General features: G+C 42.7%; 1 protein-coding gene across 4 annotated transcripts; it reads right to left on the bottom strand.

The window, feature by feature from the left end:
• NDP (norrin cystine knot growth factor NDP) lies at nucleotides 1-26,646 on the bottom strand. Of its 4 annotated transcripts, none has more exons than XM_081003792.1 (4): nucleotides 26,454-26,646; nucleotides 25,826-25,971; nucleotides 7,446-7,804; nucleotides 1-2,315 (listed from the first exon to the last, which is right to left on the bottom strand). In XM_081003792.1, the coding sequence occupies exons 3-4, from the start codon at nucleotides 7,662-7,664 to the stop codon at nucleotides 2,088-2,090; spliced, it is 447 nt and encodes a 148-aa protein (XP_080859918.1). In that variant the 5' UTR covers nucleotides 7,665-7,804; nucleotides 25,826-25,971; nucleotides 26,454-26,646; the 3' UTR covers nucleotides 1-2,087. The 4 variants fall into 4 exon arrangements, with proteins under 4 accessions (XP_080859918.1, XP_080859920.1, XP_080859917.1 ...); XM_081003794.1 differs by having other exon boundaries at nucleotides 26,608-26,645; XM_081003791.1 differs by having other exon boundaries at nucleotides 25,826-26,646.
• Nucleotides 26,647-27,125: the final 479 nt, after the last annotated feature.

The following is a 27,125-nucleotide window of genomic DNA, read 5'->3' as shown; positions in this document are numbered from 1 at the left end:
GTGTGTGTGTGTGTGTGTGTGTGTGTGTGTGTGTGAGAGAGAGAGAGAGAGAGAGAGAGAGAGAGAGAGAGATTCTCTTAAGTGCTTTGCTCATGAGTTCATAATAATTTCAGAGGGGTGAAAGAAATATCAGTCAAGATGAAGCAATGTATATCTATCTATGATGACCTCATGTTCTTCACGTTTCTGTCATGAATGATATCCTGTCTATGAATTTAGCTGCACAAAACAGCTCACACCTGCCACTAATCTCCATTTTCTTTAGCTTATTGATGGAAAGCCAATAACAAAGAGCTGTGGCGTTCCCTGGATGATCACAATTATGGGCATGTAGGTCATAAAGCTGTTTGGCTACAAACTCCACGGGCCATTTCATTTGTTGTTTTCATTAGCCAGGCAACCATTCCCCAAGAGACACTGGGGACTCCTTCAGTGTGTTTAATGGAATCTCTGTGATGTAATTGTCAAAATCCTGGTTGCTATATATGGCAATTATTCCAGACAGATTAGATGACATAGAACAGATGGGCTGCTTGCCTGCTCACTTCTGGCCCCCAACTTTACTCTTTTCTCATATTTAGAGCGGTGCAGTAAAACTGCTCCAACTAAATTAGCCTGGCTGCAGCTCTTAGATCTTTAATACAAGTGATTGGGGGATTGGGTTGGAAGTCAAAGAATTCAGGGCGAACATTATTTCCTCATATGGTAGATCTATTTGGGTTTCTGCGGAGGAAAGGAGTTTCTAAAACTGGTTGATTGTTCTGAAGAATACATTGCCATCCAAGGCAGGACTTATATTAACCATGGAAAGCTAGGCATAGAAAGCTGTAACTGCAATGGCTTCGCCTGCTCCTAAACTTTCAACCAGAAGTAATTCATAAACCATTAGACTAATTCAGACTCTGATTTATTTCTGCGTATAATCCTATCCTGTGCTACTGTAATGTCATCTTGGAAACATAAATTTATATCCATTGGAAAATGGAAAAATGCATGACTTTAAGTAAGACTCTGGTGTCATTGCTTTGTATTTAATGAAGGGAAGCTGTTGATTACAAATGCCACAATGGTTAGGTGTTTGGGGGGGCAGAAGAGTGTATACAGTCCCCACTACAAAGTACGGTGCTCAAAGTTGTATCAAGGGGCATGACATGGGTGAGTGACACCATTTCACCCATGTAAGTAATCAGTCAATGATGCACTTACCAAGTAATGAAAAACCATGTCTTCACCAATAAGAGAATCCTTCATTTAAACTTGTGCCTATTGTGAAGGAAAACAAGACTAGCTATTACTATTTTGGAAGCTCTGGACCCTGCATAGAAGTTAAAATAGTAGCATAGAGGCCCAATTGAAAACAACTATTTTCAAAGCTTCAGTCCCTGATCGTAAACACCACTTCCCAACACTGGAGGAGCTGCAATTGTTGTTCAATAAATTTTCTGTAATTTATTTTGTAACTGCATCTAAACCACAATAAATTGTCCAGCACTTGGCTGCCAAACCAGATAAAATATAACTTTTACCATCAATACAGTCCATTTCCAAGGCCAATATAAACTAATGGGCATATTTAAAAGATACAATAGGCTTCTGCATACAGGGACCGAGTCTTTCTCTTCTTCTAAAATAAAACATTTCCCACATAATAGCATCCAATGTACATATTCTATAATGTCTTTCGTTCTTTTTACTTTTACTGGCAGGGCGCTCAAAACGAAGAGTCATAATTTCTCACAGGCCCTTATTCAGAATTTAAAGAAATACTGAACCAGAAAAACTACCCAAAGTATTTTCCCAAGAAAAATAGGTTTCTAAAAACCAGTTCTCCTCCACCACAAGAGGGGTTTTTCCCTTCAGCATAGATATACATTCTGATGTCTGTTCGTGATTTGGCACATTCCCAAGCAACATCGTGATTTGCTTTCTGCAGCTCTGAAAATTAAATCCATGCTTAACTGGCCTTGGTTGTGTGAGACCTGTAATAGCAAGTTGGCGAAAAGGTGAGCCTTGGCTGCTGTTGCTTCTGAGAATTCTGCTGCAGACCATGTGTCTCTCCCGCTCTTTCTGCTGCAGAAGGTTTGCTCCTAGGAGTTGCACTCCTCACAGTGGCACGAGAGGATGTAACGGTAGGTGGCCGTGAGCCTCATGCCACCTGAGCAGCGCAACCTCATGGCTTTCAGCTTGGAAGTCTGTGGCTGGCAGCAGTGGCACGTGGAGCGGAAGGGCTGTTTCAGGACCGTACTGAAGGACACCATTGGTTCGGAGCGTGATGTCTGAGTGCAACGTCCCTCACAACGAGCTAGCAGCACCATCTGCAAAGGAAGGAGACAAAGGAATCAAGGAACGGAGCCCCAGGGCAGTGCAAATTTGTGATGCCAGCAGAAATTGTATCGTTCATAACTACCTGGTTCCTGTTAAGCAGCCCACTTCACAACCCATTTGGGCCTCATTGCATTGTGTTAATAATTTAATTATGGGTATATATACTCTGGGCCTAAGTTTTCTATCACATCAGCTACATTTTGTATACATTGTTTCAGCATATTTGGGGTTTTTTTAAATATAGAATGCTTTGATTATGGATCAGAAGGGGTAAGATATGAAGTGTTGCAAGCCCAGTCATGTGATCTAGCACCCGTGGACACCTGGAAATGGCCAATTTGGACCCCAGTTCTTTTCCTAGTCCAGTTGTTTCCTGTCTATTCCTCTAACGCACTTAAGCAGAAAAAGGAATCTACTGTAGTGCTTCTGAGGGAGAGGCATGTATGTGTGCAATAATATTATAGATATGACAGCAGTCTAATTAAAACATTCTCAGCAAACGAAGAAGAAGCAGCCATGCTATTGCCATTGCTAATGGTGAGCTCTGCCCCAAGATGCTGTTACAGAATTTCTTCTTCCCTCTGGGATTCTCTCCCAAAATTCTCCGCTCTATTCATGGGTAATGAAATGCCTCACCCTATCCATGAATAACATGGAGAATTTTCTCTCAACTCTAGGCTTGCTACTGTTATAGAATTAAATACTGATTGGCATTCATTCCTCTCTCTTGTTTTTATGGACCATATTTCCCCAGACACAGATGATATCTTCCAGATTTAATAATAATATAAAGGAGTCTTGTGGCACACAGTGACACACAATGCAAGTAGACTTTTGTCAAGCAAAGCTTATGCCATAAGAAACTTCTCAGTCTTTAGGTGAAACAAGACTCTTTGCTGATTTCTCTGCAATAGTCTAACACTGCTATCCTTCTGGAAATCCCTTACTGATTGTATGTAATGCTTTTAAAGACCACTTGCCCGATATTCCTGTCTAGCCCCTGGGCTCAGCTGTTGAGCCCTTGTTTGAGGTGTCACAAATTCTGTATGTGGGTACCACCAAGAGGGCCTTCAGGCATTGCTTTAGATCAGGGGTCAGCAAAATTTTTCAGCAGGGGGCCGGTCCACTGTCCCTCAGACCTTGTGGGGGGGCGGACTATATTTTTTTTGAGGGGGGGATGAACGAATTCCTATGCCCCACAGATAACCCAGAGATGCTTTTTAAATAAAAGGACACATTCTACTCATGTAAGAACACACTGATTCCCAGACCGTCCACGGGCCAGATTTAGAAGGTGATTGTTCTTTCTACTGCTCTTTCTACTCAGGCCTTCTCCAGCTTAATTGTTGTTTTCAGTTTGCAGTTGACATAATCTTCTATGAAGGATTTATATTATGCTTTGCAGTTTTCTTTTATGCATTTCTTTTATGCATCTTATATATTTTTATATGTTTAGTCTACATCATCCTATATATAGTATAATATAATGCTGGTATCAGTCGTTTGCATTTTTTTTAAATGCTGAACAGAGAAGGCAAGTTCATTTTTAACAGGCAATAATGGGGACAAATCTCTGTATGGATTTGTGAGCTGGTTTTTGCAGAGAAAAGAAGGGCAAATGGTCAGCAACAGCAGCAGGTGTTGGAGCTACAATCGATGGCGCTGCCTCTCTTCCCCACTTCCACGGAGCAGAACACAGCAGAAAACTCAACAGCTGCTATTAAGCCACAGCAAGTTTCTCCAAGCACAATATTCCAAGCAAAAACACCTTTTTTGGCATTTTCTCATGTTTCTAAATGAAAAAGGAAAGGTTGGCCAAAAATCACTTGAAACCATATGTAAACCACATCTACTGCATTTGGATCAAAGGAAAACTGGATCTGAAGCTGTCATGGAAGGAGGACGTGTGTGGACACAAATGAATTTCATATACCTTAAGAAAGGCAAGTGGTGTGTTTTTACCTCAATTTTGCTACCAACTGAATGTAATTAAGAATATAAGAAGCTGTGTTACACCGAATCAGACATTGGTTCACCTAGTTCAGCGGTGTCTACAATGACTGGCAGTGACTCTGCAGGGTTTCAGACCAGGGTCTTCTCCAAGCCTGACTTGAAGCTATCAGGGATTTAACTTGGGACCTTCTGTATGCAAAACAGATGTTCTACCACTGAGCTATGGCCCATCCCCAATTACAGAAGGGCCATTCCACCCCACTGCCCTACTTTCAATCCACAAGGGATTATTTCTCAAGAGTACCTCTTTGTCTCATTGTGATGAGGCCTACAAGGTAACCACAAAAAATACACTGATTTTTATTTGGGGGGATATTGTCTTGAATATATGAAATATATACCAATATTAGCAATATATACTAATATTAGCAAAAAGGAGGAGGCCAAATGGGGGTCAAGGATTCAAATTGCATTGAAATTTTGAAATGTATTGAATAGAAAAATGTCTTTAGAAAATGCCTGATACATTTTGTTAAAAAACTTTCCTCAAGTGTACAATATTACAGTTTTCCTGTAATAATAAGAATAATATGAATATTGTAAGAGGGAAACTGTATTCTTGTGTCCTACTGAAATGCATTGACAATTTTCTAGGGACATTTTCATATTCTATAAATTTTGATTTTTGAAAACTCTTCTTGAGGTATTGTTCTTTCTTCTTCTTCTTCTTCTTCTTCTTCTTCTTCTTCTTCTTCTTCTTGCTAATAATTCACAGAAACTAAAAATCATAGGGACTTGGCAGGAGGGCTACAGAAGTTTCTGGTGGTGATGAGGAAATCTCTGGTCTTTCCACTCATTATGGAAGTTTTGCCTTAAAGTATGGTGGTAGCACCACCACCTTGAAGGAAAGACTGTCTACACGGTCAGTCACACTTTCCCCTTAATACATTCACAAAATGAAACATATCAGGAAGTCTGTAACAAATGAAGTTGTCTGGCTGAGAAGGGAATGACTAGATGAAGTACTTTAAAACAACCTGAATGACAATGACAGTCATGAACACTGAGCTGAGTCAGGAAAATTTCCACACAATACAAAACAATCTCCCCAGCCTACATTGTGTCTTTTCAGTGAATGCAGCAACTCAATCAGCACACAAGAAAATATAATCCGGATGAGTGTGGCTAATTTCCCTATTTTAGCTGTACGTATTTGCTTGCTTGCACTCTGGTAGATTTCTGATTGCAGCTGGTGAACATGTTAGTATTTTTAAATGGTATATTTTTCAATTTATAAATGTACCTTTCAGAGCATTTCTTGCTGTCACATTTTCTAACGCAATTCTGCAGCCATAAAGGCTGAGTGCCAATTCACATAATCTATTTTGTGTCCCTGCAGGCAGTCCATGCCTTCTCTAGGAATGTGCTCATGTGGAGAAACTTAATATATATGAACTGACAGATCAAAAATATGTCAGCAACAATTTCTGTGACTGGAGTGGTTGGAAAAATTGCCACCTCACTCAAGGGAAGTTGAGCTGACTATATTTGCAATTGGCCAATTCATAAATTTCTTCAAGCAGGTGTATCAAAAATTATACCACATGAATCAGACAGAACTGGCATCGTCATGGGGCAGTTACTTCAGACAAGTTTCCAGAAAGAGTGATGGTTTTCCTGCCTCCAAAGAACAGCGTGACTACTTTCAAACACTGAACAGCAGTTCAGACCTCGTGGCAAATTGCTTTTGAAACTGAGGAGACTTTGAGATATGGCACATAGGTCTGCAGTGCAAAGGGTGGGAAGTAAAAAACGACAGCTCAGCCCCTTGTGGGAGGCATCTTTTCAATATTTCACTCCAGATGCAAAAATCTCTATGATCTGTCCTGGAATCAGCCCTTTTCGTTTAAAAATAAAAATAAAAGTCGGACTTCTTAAGAATCTCCTTGGAACTTCACAAACACATAGTTGTACTGACATCATCTCCTCTGCTTCTCCTTCACAATAAGTGTTCTTTGTGTGAGTGATCAGTTACACAAGGCATGGGAAAGCAATGGCACTCATGATGATGTTTGACCATCATTCTTGACCATTGGCCATGCTGACTGGTTATGACAACAGCACCTGAAAGGCAATAGGTTGGGAAAGGGCGAATTACACCATCAGTTTTCTGGATGTCCAATGATTTTCAGTCTGTGGTATTCGGAGGTATCAGCTTTATTAATTCATTTATTTTTCAAAGGATTAGATGTCATATTTCCCTTAATTCAAATGCAAGCAGTCATGGCTGGAGAAGTTCACTGCGGCTACAGTCCTATGCCCACTAAGCTCCTAGCTAGGGACGGTGGAAGTTGCACTCCAACAATAGCTGGAGACCCAAGTTTTAGAAACAGTACTGGGATTTAATATGATTTTTTAAACAAAGTTTAGGAATATAAAGACAGGTTTACCAGGGCAGCTCAAGACATTTTGCCACCTGACGTGGAGAAGCAAATGGTGCCTTCCGCTCCACCCACAAGTCAAAATTCACAGAACACAAAGTCAGCCAAGTTACTTTAGCACCCAAGGCAGAACATCCTACAAATGCCTTCCTTCCTCCTTGGCAGTAAAAAATGTAACAATAATAAATTTGCTGCTATTTCATGACTTCCCAAACCGGCTGCTTGAGTTGGCTGCCTCACTCTGCCTAATGGTAGACCTGGCCCTGAGGTTGAACTATTTATTTTGTGCTTTTATCCTGTATTTGTATCTTGTGAGCCATCCTGAGATCTTTGGATGAAGGGGAGCGTATAAACTTAATGCCTAATAAATAATAAAAATAATATTTCAGCACACCAGTTTCCAACCCCTCTCTTTCAAACTACTGACACACACACACACACACAGAGAGAGAGAGAGAGAGAGTTATATACACACTGTTTGAGGGGAGGGGAGTAGATAACACCATTGCACAGACAACATGAATAGCAGCTGCCACTTTAGATGATGTCATCACACATAGCTGTGTACAATTGCGAATCAGCATGTGCAAAACTGCACTGTAAAAAATCGGCTTTTGTGTGCTTCAGATACTACATGTGTGCACAGCACATTGTCCTCCCTTATGTTGTTGGGGTTTTTTGGTGCTTGCATGTAAGAAAGGTTGAGAAGTTTAAGACAGCACTTACCTTTGAACTGCACTTGTACAAAGGGTGGCTGATGGAATCCACATAATGGTGCCTCATGCAACGGTCTGGGTCTGAATCGATCATGAAAGTACTGTCTGTTTTACTGTCTGTGTCTCCCATTATTGCCAGAAGGGACAGCATGGAAATGGAAGCGGCTAATACATGATTTCCCATCGTTGGAGAACTTCTCGGGAAATACAGTAGAGGGAGGCAGAGCATCAGCAGCACTCTAAAGACTGAAGCCCAGTCCCTTTCGAGGAAAATGAGAGCTCTGTGCTAAGTCTCTGGCTTGTCATTGCTGGTTTTGAGTTAGGCATTTGTGGAGGGTATAATCCATCAGAACATCTTCAGCATGGCTGCTGGGATAGAAAATAAATAAATTAAGATCCTGGAAAAACAACAAAATGGCCTCTAGAGTGAACTAGGCATAAATAATAATAAAGCTCAAAAGACCAGTGTCGGCCAAGAAAAACTTACTGAGCAAACATCATCCCATTGTAGGTGTGGTGGAAGAAGAGGTCAAAGCCTCGCAAGGCTGAAAGCCTCTTCTATCAATGTTTTAATAATAAGGACATTTAATATTGCATAAAATGTTTTTATGCAATGAAGTCTCCAGCCGGTTCCGTTCAATGTCAATTATTTAGCAAGGCACCTGAGGATTTCTGAACATTAAAAGGCCTGAGGATTCGCATGGAAAATTGAAAGGTGTGTTCCAGAGGATTAAAGAGAGTTACATTAAAGATGGAAATGTTGGCTCAAAGCAGAAACGAAAATTAATTCACTGGGCTCATCCCTCTCTCCAGTGATCTGTTCAACCATTCTAATCAGTGATTGCCCCAACGATAGACTTGCTTTTTTGTGCTCTGCACACAGCTGTGTCCACTGAAATGGGCTGAGATGTATGGAACATATGTGAAAATAATTGTGCAGTCTTGATGCTAGCAAAGAGATCTTACCTACACATCCACAAAGGGTGCGTGAGCACACACACAACATGTGTTTGAGGGTGAGTGTCTGCAGCTAGGGGGGAAAGTTCTTGCCTTCATAAGTAGGAGGGCATCCATGTTTCACAAATCCTGATCTAAAACAAATCTGAATGAGATTTTACTAATAGGAGGTTCTGTGACCATACAGAGGGCACATTATAAGAGTCAGGTTTTTCCATCTCGAAGAAAGAGATGGGAACCACTACTTGACTACATTAAATTTGTTCACCTGTATGGAAATGTTTTACTTGCAATAAGCCAAAATAAATAAATCCCAAGAAGCTCCAGCAAATAACCCCCAAAGCCACATGCATTTGCTTTAAGTCACACTAGGATCGAATCACATAGCGCACCAAAGGTTGGGGAGCTTTATCAGCCTGAGGGCCAAATTTATTGGCAATGGACGAGACTCTGATTTTTGCACAGTAGGCTACATTCCAGCACTACAGATGCCAGAGTCTTCTACACACACACACACACACACACACACGTCTATCCATCTCGCCATCCTCTACCCAGGCATGCAAGCGGCATTATCACAGTTCAAAAACACATTCCAGCTAGGCAGAAGCTCTCAAGGAGTGTACCAAGCAGGTTCAATGGGGGATATCGTGTGAGGATCAGCTAGAGAGAGGCAAAGGGCTGTGAGGCGTGGAGGCCGCTCTCTGCAAGGCTTTTTCCTCCTGACCTAGGGGCGAGGCCCAGACTCAGCCAGCCCCACTGAAGAGGCTCCTCTTGAGGTCGGAGGAACATCACCTGGCTATTGTTTTGTTGTTTTATTGATTTAATATGCTTTAAACCTCTTTGAGATTTTTATTTAAAATATAAAGTGGTATAGAAATTAAAAAATAAAAATAAAAATTGGGCCCCCAGTTTCCCACCCCTGACATGAAGTATCAGTGGTGGTATTTCATCAAATGATGAGGGCTAGAAACATATATTCTTTAAAACCTCCCGATATTCCTGCTTGAGATAACTGGTGCTTGAAAATCTGAAGCTCTTGACGCTGAAAGAATAGATGTCCTGTTGTACTTTCTCTTTATTCACCGAGATGTTTTATATATATTTTATAACATGTAGATAAGAACATAAGAAGACCACCACTAGATCAGGCCAATAGCTCATTTAGTCCAGCTAACCCAATGTCTGTGAGCAGCATACAAGCAGGACATAAGTGCCAGAGCACTCTGCCCACCTACAGTTCCCAGCAATGGGTACACAGAAACAGGCTGACAGAGAAGGTGAAATATATAGATGAGCCACCTGATAAAATAGCAACAGCTGCAGATCTTGCAACTTCAGCCCCACCAATAAACCTACCAAATTCATTTTCAAGAAGCATATAAGATATGTCAGTCAAGTCCAACCAACCAATATGAGAAGAAGAAATAATGTTAATCAGTGAGCAGGTCTGGCCAAAGACATTTTGCTGCTTCCCACATGTCTAGGTGCATAAAGGCCAAAGGCAGCCAAGTTATTTTGGCATCTGGCGCAGAAAACCTCGCAAACACCTCTCCCTCTCCCCTTCCTTAGCTGTCAAAATACAATAAACAGAAATGAAATGAAATAATAGTTGTTAAGTACAAAACCCATAAATTAAATTAAATTAAATAACCCTAAATTAAAGGATCATAAATTTAAAATACAATAACCATAAATTTTAAGAATCATAAATGTAGAGTACAGTAACCAAAAATGAAAGAATCATAAATTCAGAACACAGAAATCATGAATTAAAAAGCCATTTGCTGCTCTTTCATAACCCCAAAACAGCTGCATGTGGAGGCTTCCTCACCCTGCCCAGTGGTAGGACTGGGCTGGCCATTGAAATCCTACTGAAGGATATAGAAGGCTTCTCCCCTGTTCCAGCCACTAGCTGTTTCCCCATCTTTCCTTGCTCCAGGTAGGCAATTTGAACAGTGACATGCCTCTTGTTGGCAAGCAAGCTAAAGGACATAACCCCAGGTAATTAGCCCACAGCCTGCAGGCTGGATCCAGCCTCCCAAGTGGCCTCCCCTATCCCTCCCCACCATATTCTCAATCTGAGTTCACTTACTCCAACACAATTTGTGAATGGAAAAACCTGCCTGCAGGGGCAAACTATATGGCAATAGACCATGTTTAGTTTAGCTTGAGAACAGGTTTCTCCATGTCTTTCCTAAGACCTACTTGTGCTATTGTTCATCTGCTCTATCCAATGGATTGCTGAGCCACGTGGCGGCACACCCACCCAGAGGCTGCTTTCTACCACCAGGGGAAAATCTGTCAATTTTTATTTCAGTTTCTCTTTCTCTCTCTCTCACTCTCTCCTGTTTATTCACATTTCCAAATCAGTTTGCAAAAAAAAAGGCCTTGCGAAAATTCACCAGCGTCTTTGTAAGAATTTCTCCTAGCACGTGAACCTTTGTCTAACAAACACTTTCTTATAAAACAATCTCCGCTAACATAATTTATTTTTGCATGCTATTCTCACCAATATTTGCATTTATATGTACATTTTATCTTCCTCTAGGCATTACATTACAGTGCTACCCAGGGTTACGAACTTAATTCATTCCAGAGGTCCGTTCTTAACCCGAAACCGTTCTTAACCTGGGGCGCGCTTTTGCTAATGAGGCCTCCCACTGCTGCCGTGCCGCTGGTGTGTGATTTCCGTTCTCATCCATTGTAACTCGAAGTGTTTGTAACTCGAGGTACCACTGTACTTGGATGAAGAGTGGCATTGCAAAATTCAGATAAAGGACAGCTCAGTTCTTTTCGTTCTGGAAGTGTCAGATTAGAAAGCTTCACCTTTAGAGGTGAATGGAATCAAATTACTCCCGTCTCCCATCCCTAGCCAACACTACTTGGTGGTGAACTGGGCAGGGATGACTTGCATGGTGGCACTTAGAAAAGCCAGCGACTGCATGGGCTGATGGAGGAGGCTGCAGGGTTGAGCAGAGAATCCTACAGAGCCTCCTTTCAACTCTGTGGTGGTCCTTGAAGTACTAGCTCCAAATAAGCTGCTACGAAAAAGAGGCCAAAATTACAGAAACTGCAATAAAGATGATTACATACATTTACAAGAAATGTGGTGGGAAAGTGGAAGTTACAATTGCGGGCCCTGCAAGAACAGGGTGAGGAGCGGTTCCCATGGAGGCCTGCCATAACCTTCCCCACCCCCTCTGCTAAGCTGCCACTTCACTAGACATGCCGCTGTGCTGCTGGGTGTCTATTGCCAACACAGCTGGGCGGTTTTTATGCCAGGCATCTGGCTGCTCACCCAGGCCAAAGCTCTACCTCTGTTTCCCAGGTCAGCTGTGGATGTGGGGAAGAACAAGCTGGTGGATTCTCCTAGGTAAGGTACTGGAGGGCTGATGCTTAGCATGAACTACCAGACTTTTTAGGGTGTGCCCTGTGCAACAGTTGCAAGTGAGGCTATACCACAATCGTATGGAAACTGCTCAATAGTTCTCTGCATATGCAGGCTGCCATATCGTAGCACCAGAGGAAGACGGAAAGCTCAATGTCCTACAGTAGGAGGGCCACTCACACAGCACTTTAAAAATGGGGGCACAGATGTGCATGAAATGTGTGTGTGCTGATTTTGATGAGTAGGTGATCATTTAGAAATGATCACATTAATTTAAACAGAAACACACAATACAGCCCACCATAGTGAGGAACATGGTGACCAGATGACTTTCGTACCTTCTCAGTTTCCTATCTATCTAACAGGCAACTTCAAGGTCTCTTCTCTACCTTCCTGTTTAAAGTGGGCTTAGGATGGATGGCCCTTCAAACAAAGGACTGGCAGCCCTTCAAATAGAGAATTGTCCTCTGTCATGCAGGACACATGCCTACTGTATTCTACAGAAACACTGTCAAGCATCTGCTTGGGCTTGGCTCCATAGGGTGGGCTGGGGGGCAAAACTGACTACTCACTTCAGAATATAGGACGAATGAGTAAAACACACTTAATAGTTAGACGTGTTACGGTCCATAGTGGGCGAGACGCCCTGGGGGCAATGCAACTTCCTATTTTGCTTCCAGCGCAGCCCTCCCATCTCCGGAGCAGAGTTTTATTTGGAAGAGTTTCTGCTTGTTTGCTTGATTGATTTGTTGCTCTTGCTGCGAAGCCTGCCAACCTGGTGCCAGGTTTAGATCTAATAATAGGCATAAAATTCAAGGAGCTGCTAGCTGTGCAAGCAAATGGCAGCCCTGCACGAGGCAGACTCTCTGCTCGGAGCAAGTCCCTTCCCGCTAATCCCGGTGTGACCTGTGTGCATGGAATGGTGCCTGCTGGAGAACCACAAGCAAAAGGACCTCTTGCAGACTCTCTTCATGAGCCACTCCAGGCACTCTGCTTCCTTTTGCCATGAAACCACTAGGTAGGCCTAAGCACAATACTCTCCCTTAGCCTCTACACTCTCTCTCACACAATATCAGTGGCGAGGGAGATCTACAACAATGGGGTGATTGTAAGGAGTTCAACCGGGTAATGTATCTGAAGTGGTTTGAACACACTATAGTGCTATATCAATGCTATTTCCTGGTTTGATTTATACCTTGCCTTTCAGAACAACTCCCTCCCAGCACATCTTGCAGTGCAATATAATGCAATAATAAAACCACCAGCAGAATGAGTAAATAAAAACAGCAGCTAAGGGCTAGTGCTACTAGCTATAGGAGAAATTAGGCAGACAAAGGAACATGTCCAAGGGCCATGTTCCTTCCTGGTAACTGTGGATTTAGGATGTGTGTGTACATGGGTGTAAACAAGGGGCTCTAGGAACATGATGTCCATGTGGAAGTATAGATGGGGCAGCCTTGCTTTCCCAGCTTCCAGACACATGTTGCTGGTGCTTACTGGTGCTTACTGTCTTTGCCTGGCAGGGAGACAGCATCTCATTGAATTGTGACAATGGCTCTTGTTGGCCTGGATACAGGAAAAAGAAGTGTGTGGCAAAAGTCAGAAACCTTTAACTTTTGCATGGGCCGAATATAGCCTGCTGTGCAAAGGTAAGACTCACATCTCCACACACTTCTGCCTCTTGCCCACTTGCTATTGACATGTGGCCCACAGAAGATTGACCAGGAGGAAATTTGGCCCCAGGCTGGAAAAGGTTCCCCACTTTCTGCCTTATAGGAATCTGATCTGGAGCCTCCAGTGCGCAAAGCATAATGTGCTTTCTGACCAAGTCCTGACCTGTGTTCTCTTTGGGGCAATTCCGACGCAGGCAGCCACCACGTGGAACCATTTTTCTAACCACCTCTTTGTGAAGCCATAACTTTTATTGCAGTCCTCCATGCAAAATGAAACTTAATCAGCACATAAAAGAGGTTAAGTCATTGTTACCAAATATCCAAAAACTAGAGAAAAGTTTTCATATGAAACACATGCAAGGTTTGGCTGCGCTAGGCACCGTTCCGTATGTATGCCTGAAAGAGAACATCAGATGGAAATTAGTGGGGTGTGCTTGAAAAACTGCTAGATAAAGAACATCAGGGGTTGGCGCTGAGTATTTTCTCTTCTGCTAATGTTCGTGCCATTATATTGATATTGGATATTTGCTAAGTGCTATGCCCTCTCGAGCGCCAAAATTTAAATTACGACAACGATTTCCTCTTGCATTTTTCCTTGCAGTCTATCAAGCCCTCATTTAATGCAACATTCAACATTGCTCCACCCTAATGCTTCTTTAAACAGAACCACCGTTCTCTGGCACAGTAGTGTGAAAGGGACTTAGCAAGAGAAAAAGTGTGCTTTGGCTCATCTCCCCTTTGTTTCCATGTGGCACAGAGGGAAGAAGTGCCCAGTAGGTCTTGCCCTTTGTCGGTAAATAAATATTCCTGCAGTGGGATTGTTTCCCTCTCCCTTCTTCATGCTTCCTTATTTAAGCATTTGTGCACGGCTGATGACTGGGCAGGCAGACAGTGATGCGAGTGCATTTGAAACCCTCGCAACTGCATTGTTGTCCAACTTAAAAATGCCGGATGAAGTCATAAAGCAGCTGTGATCCACTCAGAGGGAAAGAGGTGAAAATAGAGAACTGAAGCCACATAAAAGACAATTCCAAACAAACTGAAATAATTGCACCCCACCCAGCACGGTTTTGTATGGATACCAAATTTAAACATTCGGGGCTAGATCCTGCCTGACATAAAGGACAAGAGTAACTCTGGCTGCAGCAGAACTAACGTGATCTACTTCTGTTGAAGCTTTGGCCTGCCATTCACACACGCTAATCCAGTGTTATATAAACAGCATTCTGGACGAGAGCAAGGAGGCACCGTAGTCAGATTGTCCAAAAGTTAAGGGTGGGTCTGTTAACTTCTGGCCCTTATGTCCTCGATGACGCCCCCTCTTAACTGTCGAGTACTTCCAATACAAAGACAGAATCCACCTGTGTAGTCAGTTCTCCAGCATAACCCCGTCATTTTGAGGATGATGTCGGAGAGTAAGATTTCACTGTCATTTTCTGGAAGCCAGTTCTGCTATGTAATTTGCTATCACTTTAGCCTCTTTTCCTCTCAGTGAGCAGCTGAAAATGGTCTTAAATTCAAAACAGTTTCTAAAACCCATTTGCTCTAGTTTTATAGATGTTTTTGGTGTAAAAGAAAGGTTTACATCTGAAACGCCTGTTGTTTACTTCTCCACTGGCAAGGAATTAAGAGAGTCCTTTGTGCTTATCAGCAAAGAAATGGGGAGAGGGGGATACCTTGTTGGTTGGGACCCTCCCCCAGAGATTCTACTCGCCTTGGAAAACATCCATATGGCTCATGCCTCTGCTGTCAGTTGGACACTGCAATGCCACTAGAAAAGAAAGCATCTTTTCACACCCAGAGACCATATTGCCAATAGTGGGAAGGGGACTCTAGAGACTGCATGGTCTATGCTGGTTCCACAATGTCCCACAATATCAGTTCTGCAACTGGGCAGGGAACCAGCATGAAAATGCCCAGCCTAGAATTTCCATCAGGTTACTAACCAATAAAATTTCAGGTATACACACAGTATGCCTAAAGTGTCAGTTATTATTCTGTACCTTAGCACCATCAGCCACCAGACAACTAGTTCACTGCCTTACTGGTTACTTGAGAACTTGGGATGGCACCGATGAAATTTTATCCAAAAATACCCATTAACTATCTTTTTAAAAGTAATCATAATCATATGATAAGCATGTCACCTCTAAAACGCAGGAGAATAGACAGCATTTTGAAAGTAAACGAAGAGCAATTTTGGCTGCAATCTTTTACATGCTTACCTGGGAGTAAGTCTTATTGAATTCATTGGGACATACTTATGTTTAAAAATGCATAAGATAGCACTGTCAGAAGCTTACAAGTCCAGATATATTTCTATACATTTTATTTTCTGTCTGAAAGCTTTTTTTAGTTCAGCAATATATGGATCGTAATTTGATTGTGGGCATTGCAGGATAATAGCTTTGCACTGGGGAAAAATTGATTGTAACTGTTTACAGCAGACGTAGTAGCATCAAGACCTCTAATCATGGAATTGCACCTAACAGTGATATATAGGAGAAAGACCACAAAGTTCAATTAAAATATCTGGTGTCAGTTGGACAATTTGGGGCAAGAGTTCTGCTCTGGCTTGCAAGCCAAAGTGGAAGGGACTGTCCTCTTCCCATCTCCATAGAAAAAGGCACAGTTAACATTTCTTCTCTTCCCCCCACCTCCCACCCCGACCTCTGTTCCCTGTTGGCCTGGCAACAGCTTCACAAGCTTCACTAGTGCCGTCTTAAAATGGTGATGTGCAATGGGTACTGTTGCTTGGCACAGGATTATTGAATGGACACAGAAGACAAAAAAAAGTTGTAGGTAGCCATGTTGGTTCATTCAAAAAGATCTAGAAACAAATGCAGAGACCAACAAACATGTCGCAAGGTAAACAACAAGCTTTCAAGTTCTCCAGAACTCTTCTACAAGCTGGAAGGTAGAATTCTAGAATTTGAGTTCTGATAAAATCTCACTGTTTTTGTGTTTTTTTTATTCTTTTCTCCCTAAGAGACCAAAATGACCACCTACAATTTTTGTTATTTGAAGACTTTTAAAACTGAAGGAAGATTATATTCTACTACGTGAAGATGGGACATGCCATCTGCATTTTGGTTCCTACAAATAACTCATTATTAATTGTGCTAATAATCCTATCAGAGGAATCATACTCAATCCTCCTTTCAAAATTATTTGTGACTACATGGGGGGCAGTCCTACTGTTTCATTTCCAGTCTGTGTATATTCTGTAACTTACTGCTAAACTACCGTTAACTTTTCATACCACAAATGCTCCGAGTTTTTGTTGTTCAGGTTTTGTTGCACTATAGCCCCTCCAGACAACATTAATGTGGTACTAATAGGGAAATATCACTGGACAGCTAACAAAGTAGAATACATTCACCACTAATGCACTATTATTGTGTCAACAGCATGTTGTAGAAGACATCCACATTGGAACACCCATCTGGAGGGTCTCCCAGTTTGACTTCTATTGACTCTTAGTGCGCCACCCAAAATCAACCTCCAACGTTGCTTAAAATAAAAACTGCCAAACTTATCTTTACTTCTGTTCTCTGCCTCACAAGGGATCCAGGTGCTGGAAATGGATCTGAGTAACTGCTGTATGTTATAATCTTTTTTAAAAAAATATATGGGGAACATTCATTATTGTTTCTTTATCCCAGCAGACATTGGTGCAACCCAAAATCTGTTTCCAGATTTCAGGACTCTCTAGCAGAGACTAATCAAATTAAGCCTGCCTAATGTGTCCTGCACTCCGTCTTAAGACTGTCATTTTCTGCAGACCTCTAGGTTTCTGCATAATGTCAAGCTCTCTCCCACTTTCCCTGTTTTGCTTAAGCCTGAAGAAAAAGTCTGGAGAACTCAAAAACTTGATCACTATTTAGCAGTAGCAGAAAGCATGGTGGGGCAGTGATGCTCCCCTGATCTCTGGCTGGTTGCAGCACTGCTGGTAGAGTGGAAGGGAGAAGGCAGCAGCAAAGTCCGCATGGCAGAAATCCACTCATGCTCCCACCAGATTGGATCTTCCAGTGCATTTGCACTGCACTAACCTTGCCACTACTTTGTTTCTCCACCTTCCTTTAAGCAGCACCAACATGACCAACCAAAGGCCAGGTGTAGAGCAGTGATGACCCTCTAGGCCACCCACTCCTGCTCCTTAGGGAAGGTTGATTTGCTCCTAATAGAAGACAGTATGCAATATGTAGATACGCAAGTGTTGCAGTCACTCATTGCTTTTTCTCTTGAGAAAATCACTGGGAAAATTCCACAAAGGATGAAAATAATAGTAATGAATGAAAACAGTGTGTGTGTCCCCCAACAAAACCCCTATATAATTCCACTGCAGCGTACCCTTGTCAGGAATTAAATCCTTTCCTTTGGATTCATTCAGTCAAACTTGTCATTTCCTTGAAGGAAGGACTGGATGAAAAAGGGTGAAAGGTCCTCAGATATCAACTTGTTTCTTTTAACAAGGTGGGTGGCATGCTCTGAAGCTCCCATCCAGCCCCAGCCTGAGTGTTGTGGCAGTGATATGTGGGTCACTATCATGATATGACTGACCTTCCTTCACCAAACCAGACTCTGAACATTAACTCAAATCCTCAACTTGCCTGCAAGACCATGCCAACATGGATTATAGCTCTGCTGTATTAATAAGCATGAGAACCTTATTGGCAGATTCAGTTCTTATCTATCTATCATCTATCATCTATCATCTATCATCTATCATCTATCATCTATCATCTATCAATCTATCTATCTATCTATCTATCTATCTATCTATCATCTATCTATCCATCTGTCTGTCTCTAAATCTCTAAAATAATATTGATCCAGGAGAATTCCTGGTGGCTCAGAGTCCCATTGGTATGAGCTGGCTTCAGCATTTGATGGACAAATGGCGAGAAAGAATACATTGCCTGCCATTTAGATAAAGTTCCGCGATTGGGGGAGCTGCATCACAAAATTCCAGCAAACAGAATGAGAGCCGGTGGAGCTTGGAAGTGGTAGTGCCAGTGCTACCCGGATTCTATTCTGAATTAGATTATGTGAAAAAAGAGAGAATATATAGACAACCAGCTGCTCAAAGGCTTACTACAACCTTGCTTTTATTGTTCTGCTAAGTTAGAGGTGCGGCATCAGAGGGATTCCATGCATACCGTCACTGAGAAATTTTAATATGTTCCACACTGACACACATAAAAAGGAAGTAACAGCTGATCATAAGTCAGACCAGGCGACAGCGTCACCCTCCCTCCCTCCTTCTCTTTCTCTCTCTCCCCGTGTGGGAGCAGAATTGTGGGCCCTCCAGAATTGTGGGGTCCCGGGTGGATTCCACATCATAATCAGCAGGGAATCAGGCAAACGAGCTCATACAATTACATCTATGTTTCATTATGGAAGTGAGCATGTACAGTATTCGCTCCTCCCAGCAACCACCCAGAGTGGCACATAAAGTAGTGAATTACAGAGGCATGCCAGATCAAAGCTTTTGCAGTCCCCCTTTCTCAGATTACAAGAACAAAGGAATAGTCAGTGGCATGAGGAGGCAGTCAACTGAAAATAGGCAGCAACGTGATGAATCACTTTTTCTGTGCAAATTATCGTGTGGAACTCACTGCCACAAGAATTTATTTTTTTTCTTAAATCGAAAACTTAGCAGGATTTTAAAAGACAGCAAGTGCCAAATGATTCTCATTAATACAAAGGAGACCAAACAAGAAAAGTTTGAAACATTTTTAAAGGATATTACCTAGCCTTTTGTGCTTCAGGACAAAAAGCAGATTTTAACTAGAAAAGTCTAAATGCCTAAAGAGGCATTTATTTATTTATTTATTTATTTATTTATTTATTTGATTTACAGCCTGCCTGTGAATTAAATGGTTCTCAAAGCAGCTTTTACATAAAGGTCAGACTGTTTGACTCTATTAGCCATGCCCCACCGGCTTCATAGTAATTCCTGCCTGAAAGGATTTGAACAAGTAGAATCGGCTTACACATATTCTGCTCAGTAAAATGGATCCCACAGTGTCAGGGCCTTTCTAGTGGTGGCTCCATACTTGTCAAACTCCCTCACCGAGGATGCACATTTGACCCCCCCCTCTCCTTTTCAGCTTTTAAATGAGCCTTGTAACCCCTTTGATTTCACACTGCTTTCGAGTTAAATGGGCCCCGTCAGTTCTTAATGTTTTCTTGTTTGCATCACTGATGTCTTGATTTTGAAATTATTTTACTGCGCTTCCTGTGCTAGACTGTAGTCTGCTCTAGGGCACCTTCAGACGGCTACTGTATGTACTGCAGGTGGATGCGGCAGCAAGCATTTTGCACATTGTATGTGGATGTTGTAGATTTGTACTGGAAGGGCCTTTTCGGTAGTGGCGCCCTCCCTGTGGAACACCCTCCTTTCAGATGTCAAGGACATAAACAACTACCTGACTTTTAGAAGACATCTGCAGGCAACCCTGTTGAGGGAAGTTTTTAACGTTTGATGTTTTCTTGTGTTTTTAATATTCTGTTGGGAGCCGCCCAAAGTGGCCGGGGAAACCCAGCAAGATGGGCGGGGTATAAATAATAAAATTGCTATTACTATTATTATATAAGTCTGCTCCCCTCCCCTCCAGTACAGAAAAGCTCTTCAAGGCTTCTGCATTCTCGATTTTGCACTGCCTCCTTTGAATCCTCCAGTCCTGCCATTTGCCCTCTCCCTCTCTCCCCCCCCCCAACAGTGGAAGCTGCCCTGTGATGCCATGCCGACATGCCACCCTGACCTTTCTTCTGGCTCTTGCAGCTGTGGCATCAGCACTGGCAGCACCATTGCCACAGTTCCCTCTCCTTCCTTTGCAGCAAGAAATCCAGTCCCTTCTCATTCCCTCCTTCCTTGTGCCCTGCAGCTGGGCTGACTCAGCCCCTGCAGGGAAAGGAAGAGGATAAGGCGAGAGAGACCACTACCAACACAGCCACACCTACACCATTGTTACTCTTTCTCTGCCTCCCCACCAGCCCTCCCCTCACTGCCTGAGCACATGGATCCTCCATTTGGGCTCCCTCTGCTTTCATGCAAATACCCATCTCCGACCAAAAGAAAATTAACAGCCTCACCAGCTGCAAAGCTTCCCCCGGCCCTCGCAACACGAGGGCCGCCCACTTCATTCCCCCGCTTTATTTAAGCAGGAGTTATTCACCAAGACAGCACTATACTTTCACAGTTTTTAATATTCAGGTTGTGCTTGCTTGCTTCACATCCCCTCAGTACAACAAAAACGGCATCAGCTGGAAGCATGTGGGACAGGCTTACGTCACAGAGAAACGGCTTCAGTGTGGCACATTGCCATGGCAGCATGGCACATGAGACAAGGAACAGTTCTGGTATGAAAAGTTGGGGGTATTTCCTGGAAGCTATTGACCATGTACCCGTCTCAAAGACTTTGAGGATGCAAACCAGCTTAAATTCAGGAGTACATGTGACCACTCTGATACCTTTAAGAGCACAAATCATCCCAAATGCACATCTGGAGGGGAACTTAGATGGCTGCTTTAATTTCTTTCTTAGAGCATCCTATACATGTCTACTCAGAAGTAAGTCCTACTGAGTTCAATAGAATGTGAGCATGGGACTGCAGCCTTACTGAATTGATTTTATGTATACTTTATATTTTAACTGTGTCCATAAGCTGCCTTGCGAGGCTTTCACACTGAAAGGTGGCACGGAACTCCTACTGTGGTGGGTTGGCTGCAGTGTTGGACTAGGACATGGGAAACCAGGGTTCAAATCCCTGCCCAGCCATGAAACTCACTGGTTGATCTGGGACCAGCCATTTTCTCTGAGCCTACCCTACGTCAATGTATTGTTGTCTGGATAAAACTGGTGGGGCCCACCTTGAGCTCTTTGGAGAAAAGGTGGGGTGCAAATAAATACATGTGTTGTTCTCAGAAGGATGAAGAACAGCATCCCTGCAGGATCAGACTTAGAGACTTCCTAAACCAGCATCCTAAACAGCATTTCCGTGCGCTGCTCTGGTTCACCAGAAGTGGCTTAGTCATGCTGGCCACATGACCGGGAAGCTGTACGCCAGCTCCCTCGGCCAGTAAAGCAAGCTGAGCGCACAACCCCAGAGTTGTCCACGACTGGACCTAATGGTCAGGGGTACCTTTACCTTTAAACCAGCATCATGTTTCCAACAGCGGCCCCCCAGATGCTGTTGGGAAACTCTGAGGCAGGCCAGATAGGCAGCAGCTCTCCCCACATTTGTGCCCAGCAATTGATTTTCAAAGCTATACTGCTCATTTAGCCATCATGGCTAATAAATGCCCCGTGAGCTTGTCTAAACCTTTGAAAAAGCCATCTAAGGTAGCAACCACATCTCTCTGTGCTGGATTCCATAAGTTAAGAGTGTGCTGTCCCTCTCCAAAGGTGATCCACTGCAGTGGTAGGACAGTTCTACTTAAAAGTACAACAACGTTTGATCCAGTCCTGCTATAAAGCATGTGCCTATTGGAAACAAAACATGACTACTCCAATTTGTTTTACAAATGGTCTTGATCACGAATAATTGTCCTGATACCATCATGAGCACAAATAATCATGCATGCACAATAAAGAAGAAATCTCTTTCCTGGATCTCACTAAGTTCTGAGGAATCTCAACCCAGCAAACAGCTGCATGAGGAGTTCTGAGAAGAGACAGTTCTTTCCTTCCACTGATGTAACAGTGTCTTTGCTGATAATGGTAGAAGCAGACTGGGCAGCCAACAGCAAGCCAGATCTGACTTGAGCACATCAGTGCTTGTGTTTCTAACGCCATAGAGGCAGCTGTCTCCCCACCCTGACAATGTGCAAATTGCATTCTATTAGTGACAGTCAACTTGGATAGCTTTTGCATTAGCACTCCAATGTGGTGGTTATGGCACATGAATTCTGCAACCTAAACAAACTGTGTTAACTAAAAAAAGTGTGCTTATTTTATATAATTTGTTCTGCTATTGCTATGCAAAATCCTTTTGGAGAACTGAAAGTGCCACCCTGAAACACTGGAAACCTGTTCAGCTCAACTCTGGTTTCTAAAATTTTACTTTGAGTTGCCCACATGCTTTCAGGTTTATCTTTGCAATAATAAAAGCAGTAAGAACCAAAAGCCAGTTTTAGAAAACAGAGATCCTCTGAAGGCTCAATTCTGCACACCCGTAGCACTAAATCCTATGCCTGCCTGCAAGGATCACACAGAATCCACACCGGCCTGCTTTTAAGTCTGCTGAACCACAAATACATCCTCAGTGTTGCATGTGATAGGTTTACAGGTGTGCTTCTTTAGAAGCGATTCACTGTGAATGGCTCTTAACAGGAGAAGTGTAACAGGAGTTTCTGCCCTAGCCTTCCCATCTAAAATAATCCTCTTAAAATTTCACATAGCTTATGTAGCATAAGTCGTTAATTTCATAGCCACCATGAGGCATCTATGGTACTGTCAACGTTTAAATGGTGGAAGAGGCCATTTCAGACAGTAAGCATAACTGAGGGAAATTAGTGCAGGATTATTCCTCAGCTCCCCAAACAAAACTAAGATGAAAATATAATAACCATGCTGGAGTCATCTGGGAGGAAAGGCAGGATACAAATTTAATCAATAAATGAAATAGATTCTTCAGTGCAAGGGCTATAGCTCAGTGGCACAGAACAAGCTTTACAAGCAAATAGTCCGAGGTTCAATCCCTAACTTCTCCAGGCAGGGCTGGGAAAGATCCCTGTGTGAAATCCTGGAGAGCTGCTCTCAGCCATCGTAGACAATTCTGAGCCAGATGGTTCGATGTAAGGCAACTTCCTAAGGCAGGGGATCTCTCTACTGCATTAGGACTTTGTCTTTCGGCTCTCCAGCCTCTTGAATGACATTACACTGTTTTGGAATCCACAAATCTGATGCCATTTGCCTTCTTCCAGTGTATAATCATAGCAGTGATGACAGCAAGCTTCTGCCATTCAACGTCCATGCAAAAGGAAAGGTTCAGGCTGCACGAGTGTTAACTGTAAAACATGCTTTCACTTAAATCCAAATGCTTCTGCTATGTTCACCCATCTTGATCACATCACCCTTCTGGATCAATGGGTGCTACTCACTAGCTTTCTGGGACAAAACCAACAAACAAAGGGGGAGAGCCAGTAAAAAATGAAATTATCCAACTGCAAGGCAGTCTTTTATTATTGCATGACACAATATCTCTGTGCAATTGGGTTGGTTGCTTCCATTATGGGGCCAGGGCTAATGAAGATGGTCCTTAGCCACAAATTTCAAACATATTTTCTAAGTTATTTTCGCATACACTTTCTCTGTCATGTCTGTTTGCCTTGCTGTGGTTCACACATTTCCACTGCAAACATCACACTTCATATAGGGGAAATGTTATCTTTAAAATATTCTTGTATCACTTGCAATAAACTTACTCTACTATTATTCTTCCTATTTCTTCAGAGTGGGGGATGAGCCAGAGAGGTTTGTTCACTTTTTTCCTTTCTGAATCTTAGACTAGCTGGCAGCACTCCCCTCAAATGCAGCCTTTAGAAAACACTTTCATGCCCACATGGAATTTATGCTATAATCATGCATGCTGCCTTAATTATTCATTCAACTCACTGTCTGGTGATGCTGTTTTCTTCAGGAATTTGTCCACTAAATTTCCTCGATGTAGATGTTGCTGTTACATTTAACATGCTTTTAAAACCCTAAACAACTTAGGACCACAATATCTAAAGGACTGCCTTGTTTCCTTGCTGCCCAGCAACAGCACTCCTCTGATGGGACACTGCTGAGAGTAACATATTCAGAAGCACACTTTGCCTATGCAAGATACCAGGCTCTTAGTGTTGCAGCTCCAGCTCTCTGGAATTACCGACTAGCCAAAAAACAGACAAGCACCTAACATGATGGTGTTTAGGCACCTACTGAGGACCTTATTGTTTAGGAAGGCTTTCTTTGAGGTGTAGCCCAGTCATTTATGGAAGATCAAATTTACATCTGGTGAAATGTTTTTATTGTTTTTAGAGCTTGTATGGATAGTTTTGTTGTTCTGGAGTTTGCTGAATTACTCTTATTGCTTTTACAGCTATTATTATTATTATTATTATTATGTGCACTGCTTCTATGGCTTTATGATGTGAAGCCACCTATACATTTATATAATAATAATAATAATAATAATAATAATGAAAATTGCCACTACATCTTTGGTTAAAAAAAACCTCATTGTATTATTATCTCTCATAATTATGCTGCTCTAAAATAGAACATTTGAAACCTTGCCCTCCAAAAAAGGGGGTCACATTAGTCTTACTCAGAGTAGACTCATTGGTTTCAATGAATCTGCTTGCAATATGGTTTAGTGAGCTATCACCCAGTGATTCCAGGGCAGCGTCAGAAACTTCTTTCAACAGGAGGTATGGGAAGGCTGGCAAATTATTTCTGAGAGCTTTGCCCTGCCTGAGCATCCTTGGTTTGATCTGCCGAACAGACATCCCCCTGCATTATTGGTTGTGCTGACGGCGTAAGCCGACTGCTCAATATATCTCCTCTGTTCTGCAGCCAAGACAAACACTGTGGATTCCCTCGCCTTTCCTAACCAATCAAATGCACATATTAAATCCATCCTAATCCATAACCAGTGCTGTGCACCCCGTGGCAAAACTTCCCAGAAGTTTGGATAAATACAAAAGGGGGGGAGGGGGAAGGGGGGGGGGAGATCCTAAACAAAACCTAAAACCTTGCAAAGGATGACACCCAACCCTAGAAATAAATATTGCCTATTGTTTCGAATTATTCCAAGCCCTCCAGCAGATGACTGGCAGAGGATCAGCATACATTAGTTGTCATAAAAGTAAACACATCTCCGTTTTAAAGCAGGAGCTTCGCCTGCGTCCATGGAGTCCCATTGTAATGGGACAAAGGCAGCGCTGGAGATACCCCTCAGCCCCCTTTTTGGACTCGCACGACTCAGCTGCCTGTCCCCCTTCCAGTTCAGCCTCGTACAAACGAGGGTCAGTGCAAACCGAGAAGCCCCTGCGCGGTGATGAGATGGATTTAATGCTGCAGTTATTTTATCCCCAGAAGGACTCATTCTTTTTTCCCCCCCACTGACTGCCCCCTGGCATCCTCAGGAGACACATAATTAAAGGCACGCTGGCAATCAATCAATCAATCAATCAATAAAAAAGATCTAGTAGGCAGCGAATCTTTAGGCAATCGCTAATGAAATCTGAGTTCGTGAACAATAAAGCAGGATATTTAAAGAGCGCGGGGCTGTCAAAAGACAAATCATTCTCATTAAGCACATTAAGGCGATATTTGGCGTTCTGATCCAATCTCTCTGTTCCCTGCCTGCTTACCTTTGCAAAACGCGCCGCTTTCACCTTCCTTTGGACTCCGGCAACTCAGAGCGAAAAAGAGGTCTTGTTACTTCCAAATGCTTTTGTTCTTCTGTCCCCCTGTCACATGGCTTGCCTTTTATATTTGCAACACACAAAAGTTAGGGCTGTTGTTTAAGCAGGAGAGAGAGAGAGAGAGAGAGAGAGAGAGAGAGAGAGAGAGAGAGAGAGAGAATGTCAAATGGAAAAGTGCCATTGCAGTCATATATCAATCAGGCGAGCGGCAGCGGCAGCTCACAAGCAAATGGGAATTCCACAGAAATGTGAAGCTCTTGTTATCTGAGAAATCACTAAACACCACCAGTCAAGCTTCCTTCTTCTGCACAGACTTCTCTCATTGGAGAACTGGAAAACTGGATGCAAATACACTGAAATTTCAGGATGTTTCCTGTGATGGCATACAAGGCTATGGAGGTTCAGGTCCAAACTTCATTCTGTCCCACCTAAATTTGCCAGATCACTTGGTCAGAGACAAGCTCATTTGCACCTCTGCTAATTGTTTGCCATTTCAAATGGGGGGGGGGGCGGTGAGGAGAGAAAAATACTTTTCAGGAAAATATCTACCAAGTGTAACTTCTTCCACAGTCACCTTGATGAGGTTTTGTCTGAAGAGTAAGTTATTGATGCTAGATTTATAACTTGAATCCTGTGTGTGTGAGAGAGAAAGAGGTACTGACTTATTGCAGTTGATCAGACAGGGCATATTGTATTGCCTTGTCATTAAACTGAATGAACATGCATACATTTGCATCTTTCTCCTTGCTTTCTTGGAAGTCTGCTTCAAGCAAGCTCTCTCACATATTAATGATCAGAAAGACAGAGTGAACTCATCACCTCTCCGCCCTCTGTGACCAATCTTTAAAACTTTTTTTCGCTTAAGCTTTATGTGCCACTGGGCTTACGGGGGATGGAAGTTATACAATTTGCTCTAGCGCCACAGACCTTATCAGTTCCGCCATATATTTCTGTAGTGTTTGGAGGATTAATGTCAGTGCACACAAATGGTAACAGAGCCGCCAAGCTGGTTAAAAATAAAGGCTTGTACCCAGGGCTGAAGAATACAGAGGGAGCAGATCTTGCCATTCACAAGTGCCTATCTGATCAGGAGGCTGGACCTGCAAAAAGGCAGACCGTCCCCCTGAGTCCATGCTGTCACAGTCTCTTTAGGTTTGGGCAGGCTGGGTGTTGTTAATATCTGAGCCTCTTATGTGGTAAAAGATCAAAAGACAGATGGAAATTATGCTGTAAAAATAGACTCCTC

Source organism: Podarcis pityusensis (genome assembly GCF_964106645.2).
Source record: "Podarcis pityusensis genome assembly, chromosome: 4".
NCBI classification, from domain to species: Eukaryota; Metazoa; Chordata; class Lepidosauria; order Squamata; family Lacertidae; genus Podarcis; species Podarcis pityusensis.
Note: the sequence above shows the minus strand (reverse complement) of the source record. Positions and strands in the feature narration are given on the sequence as shown.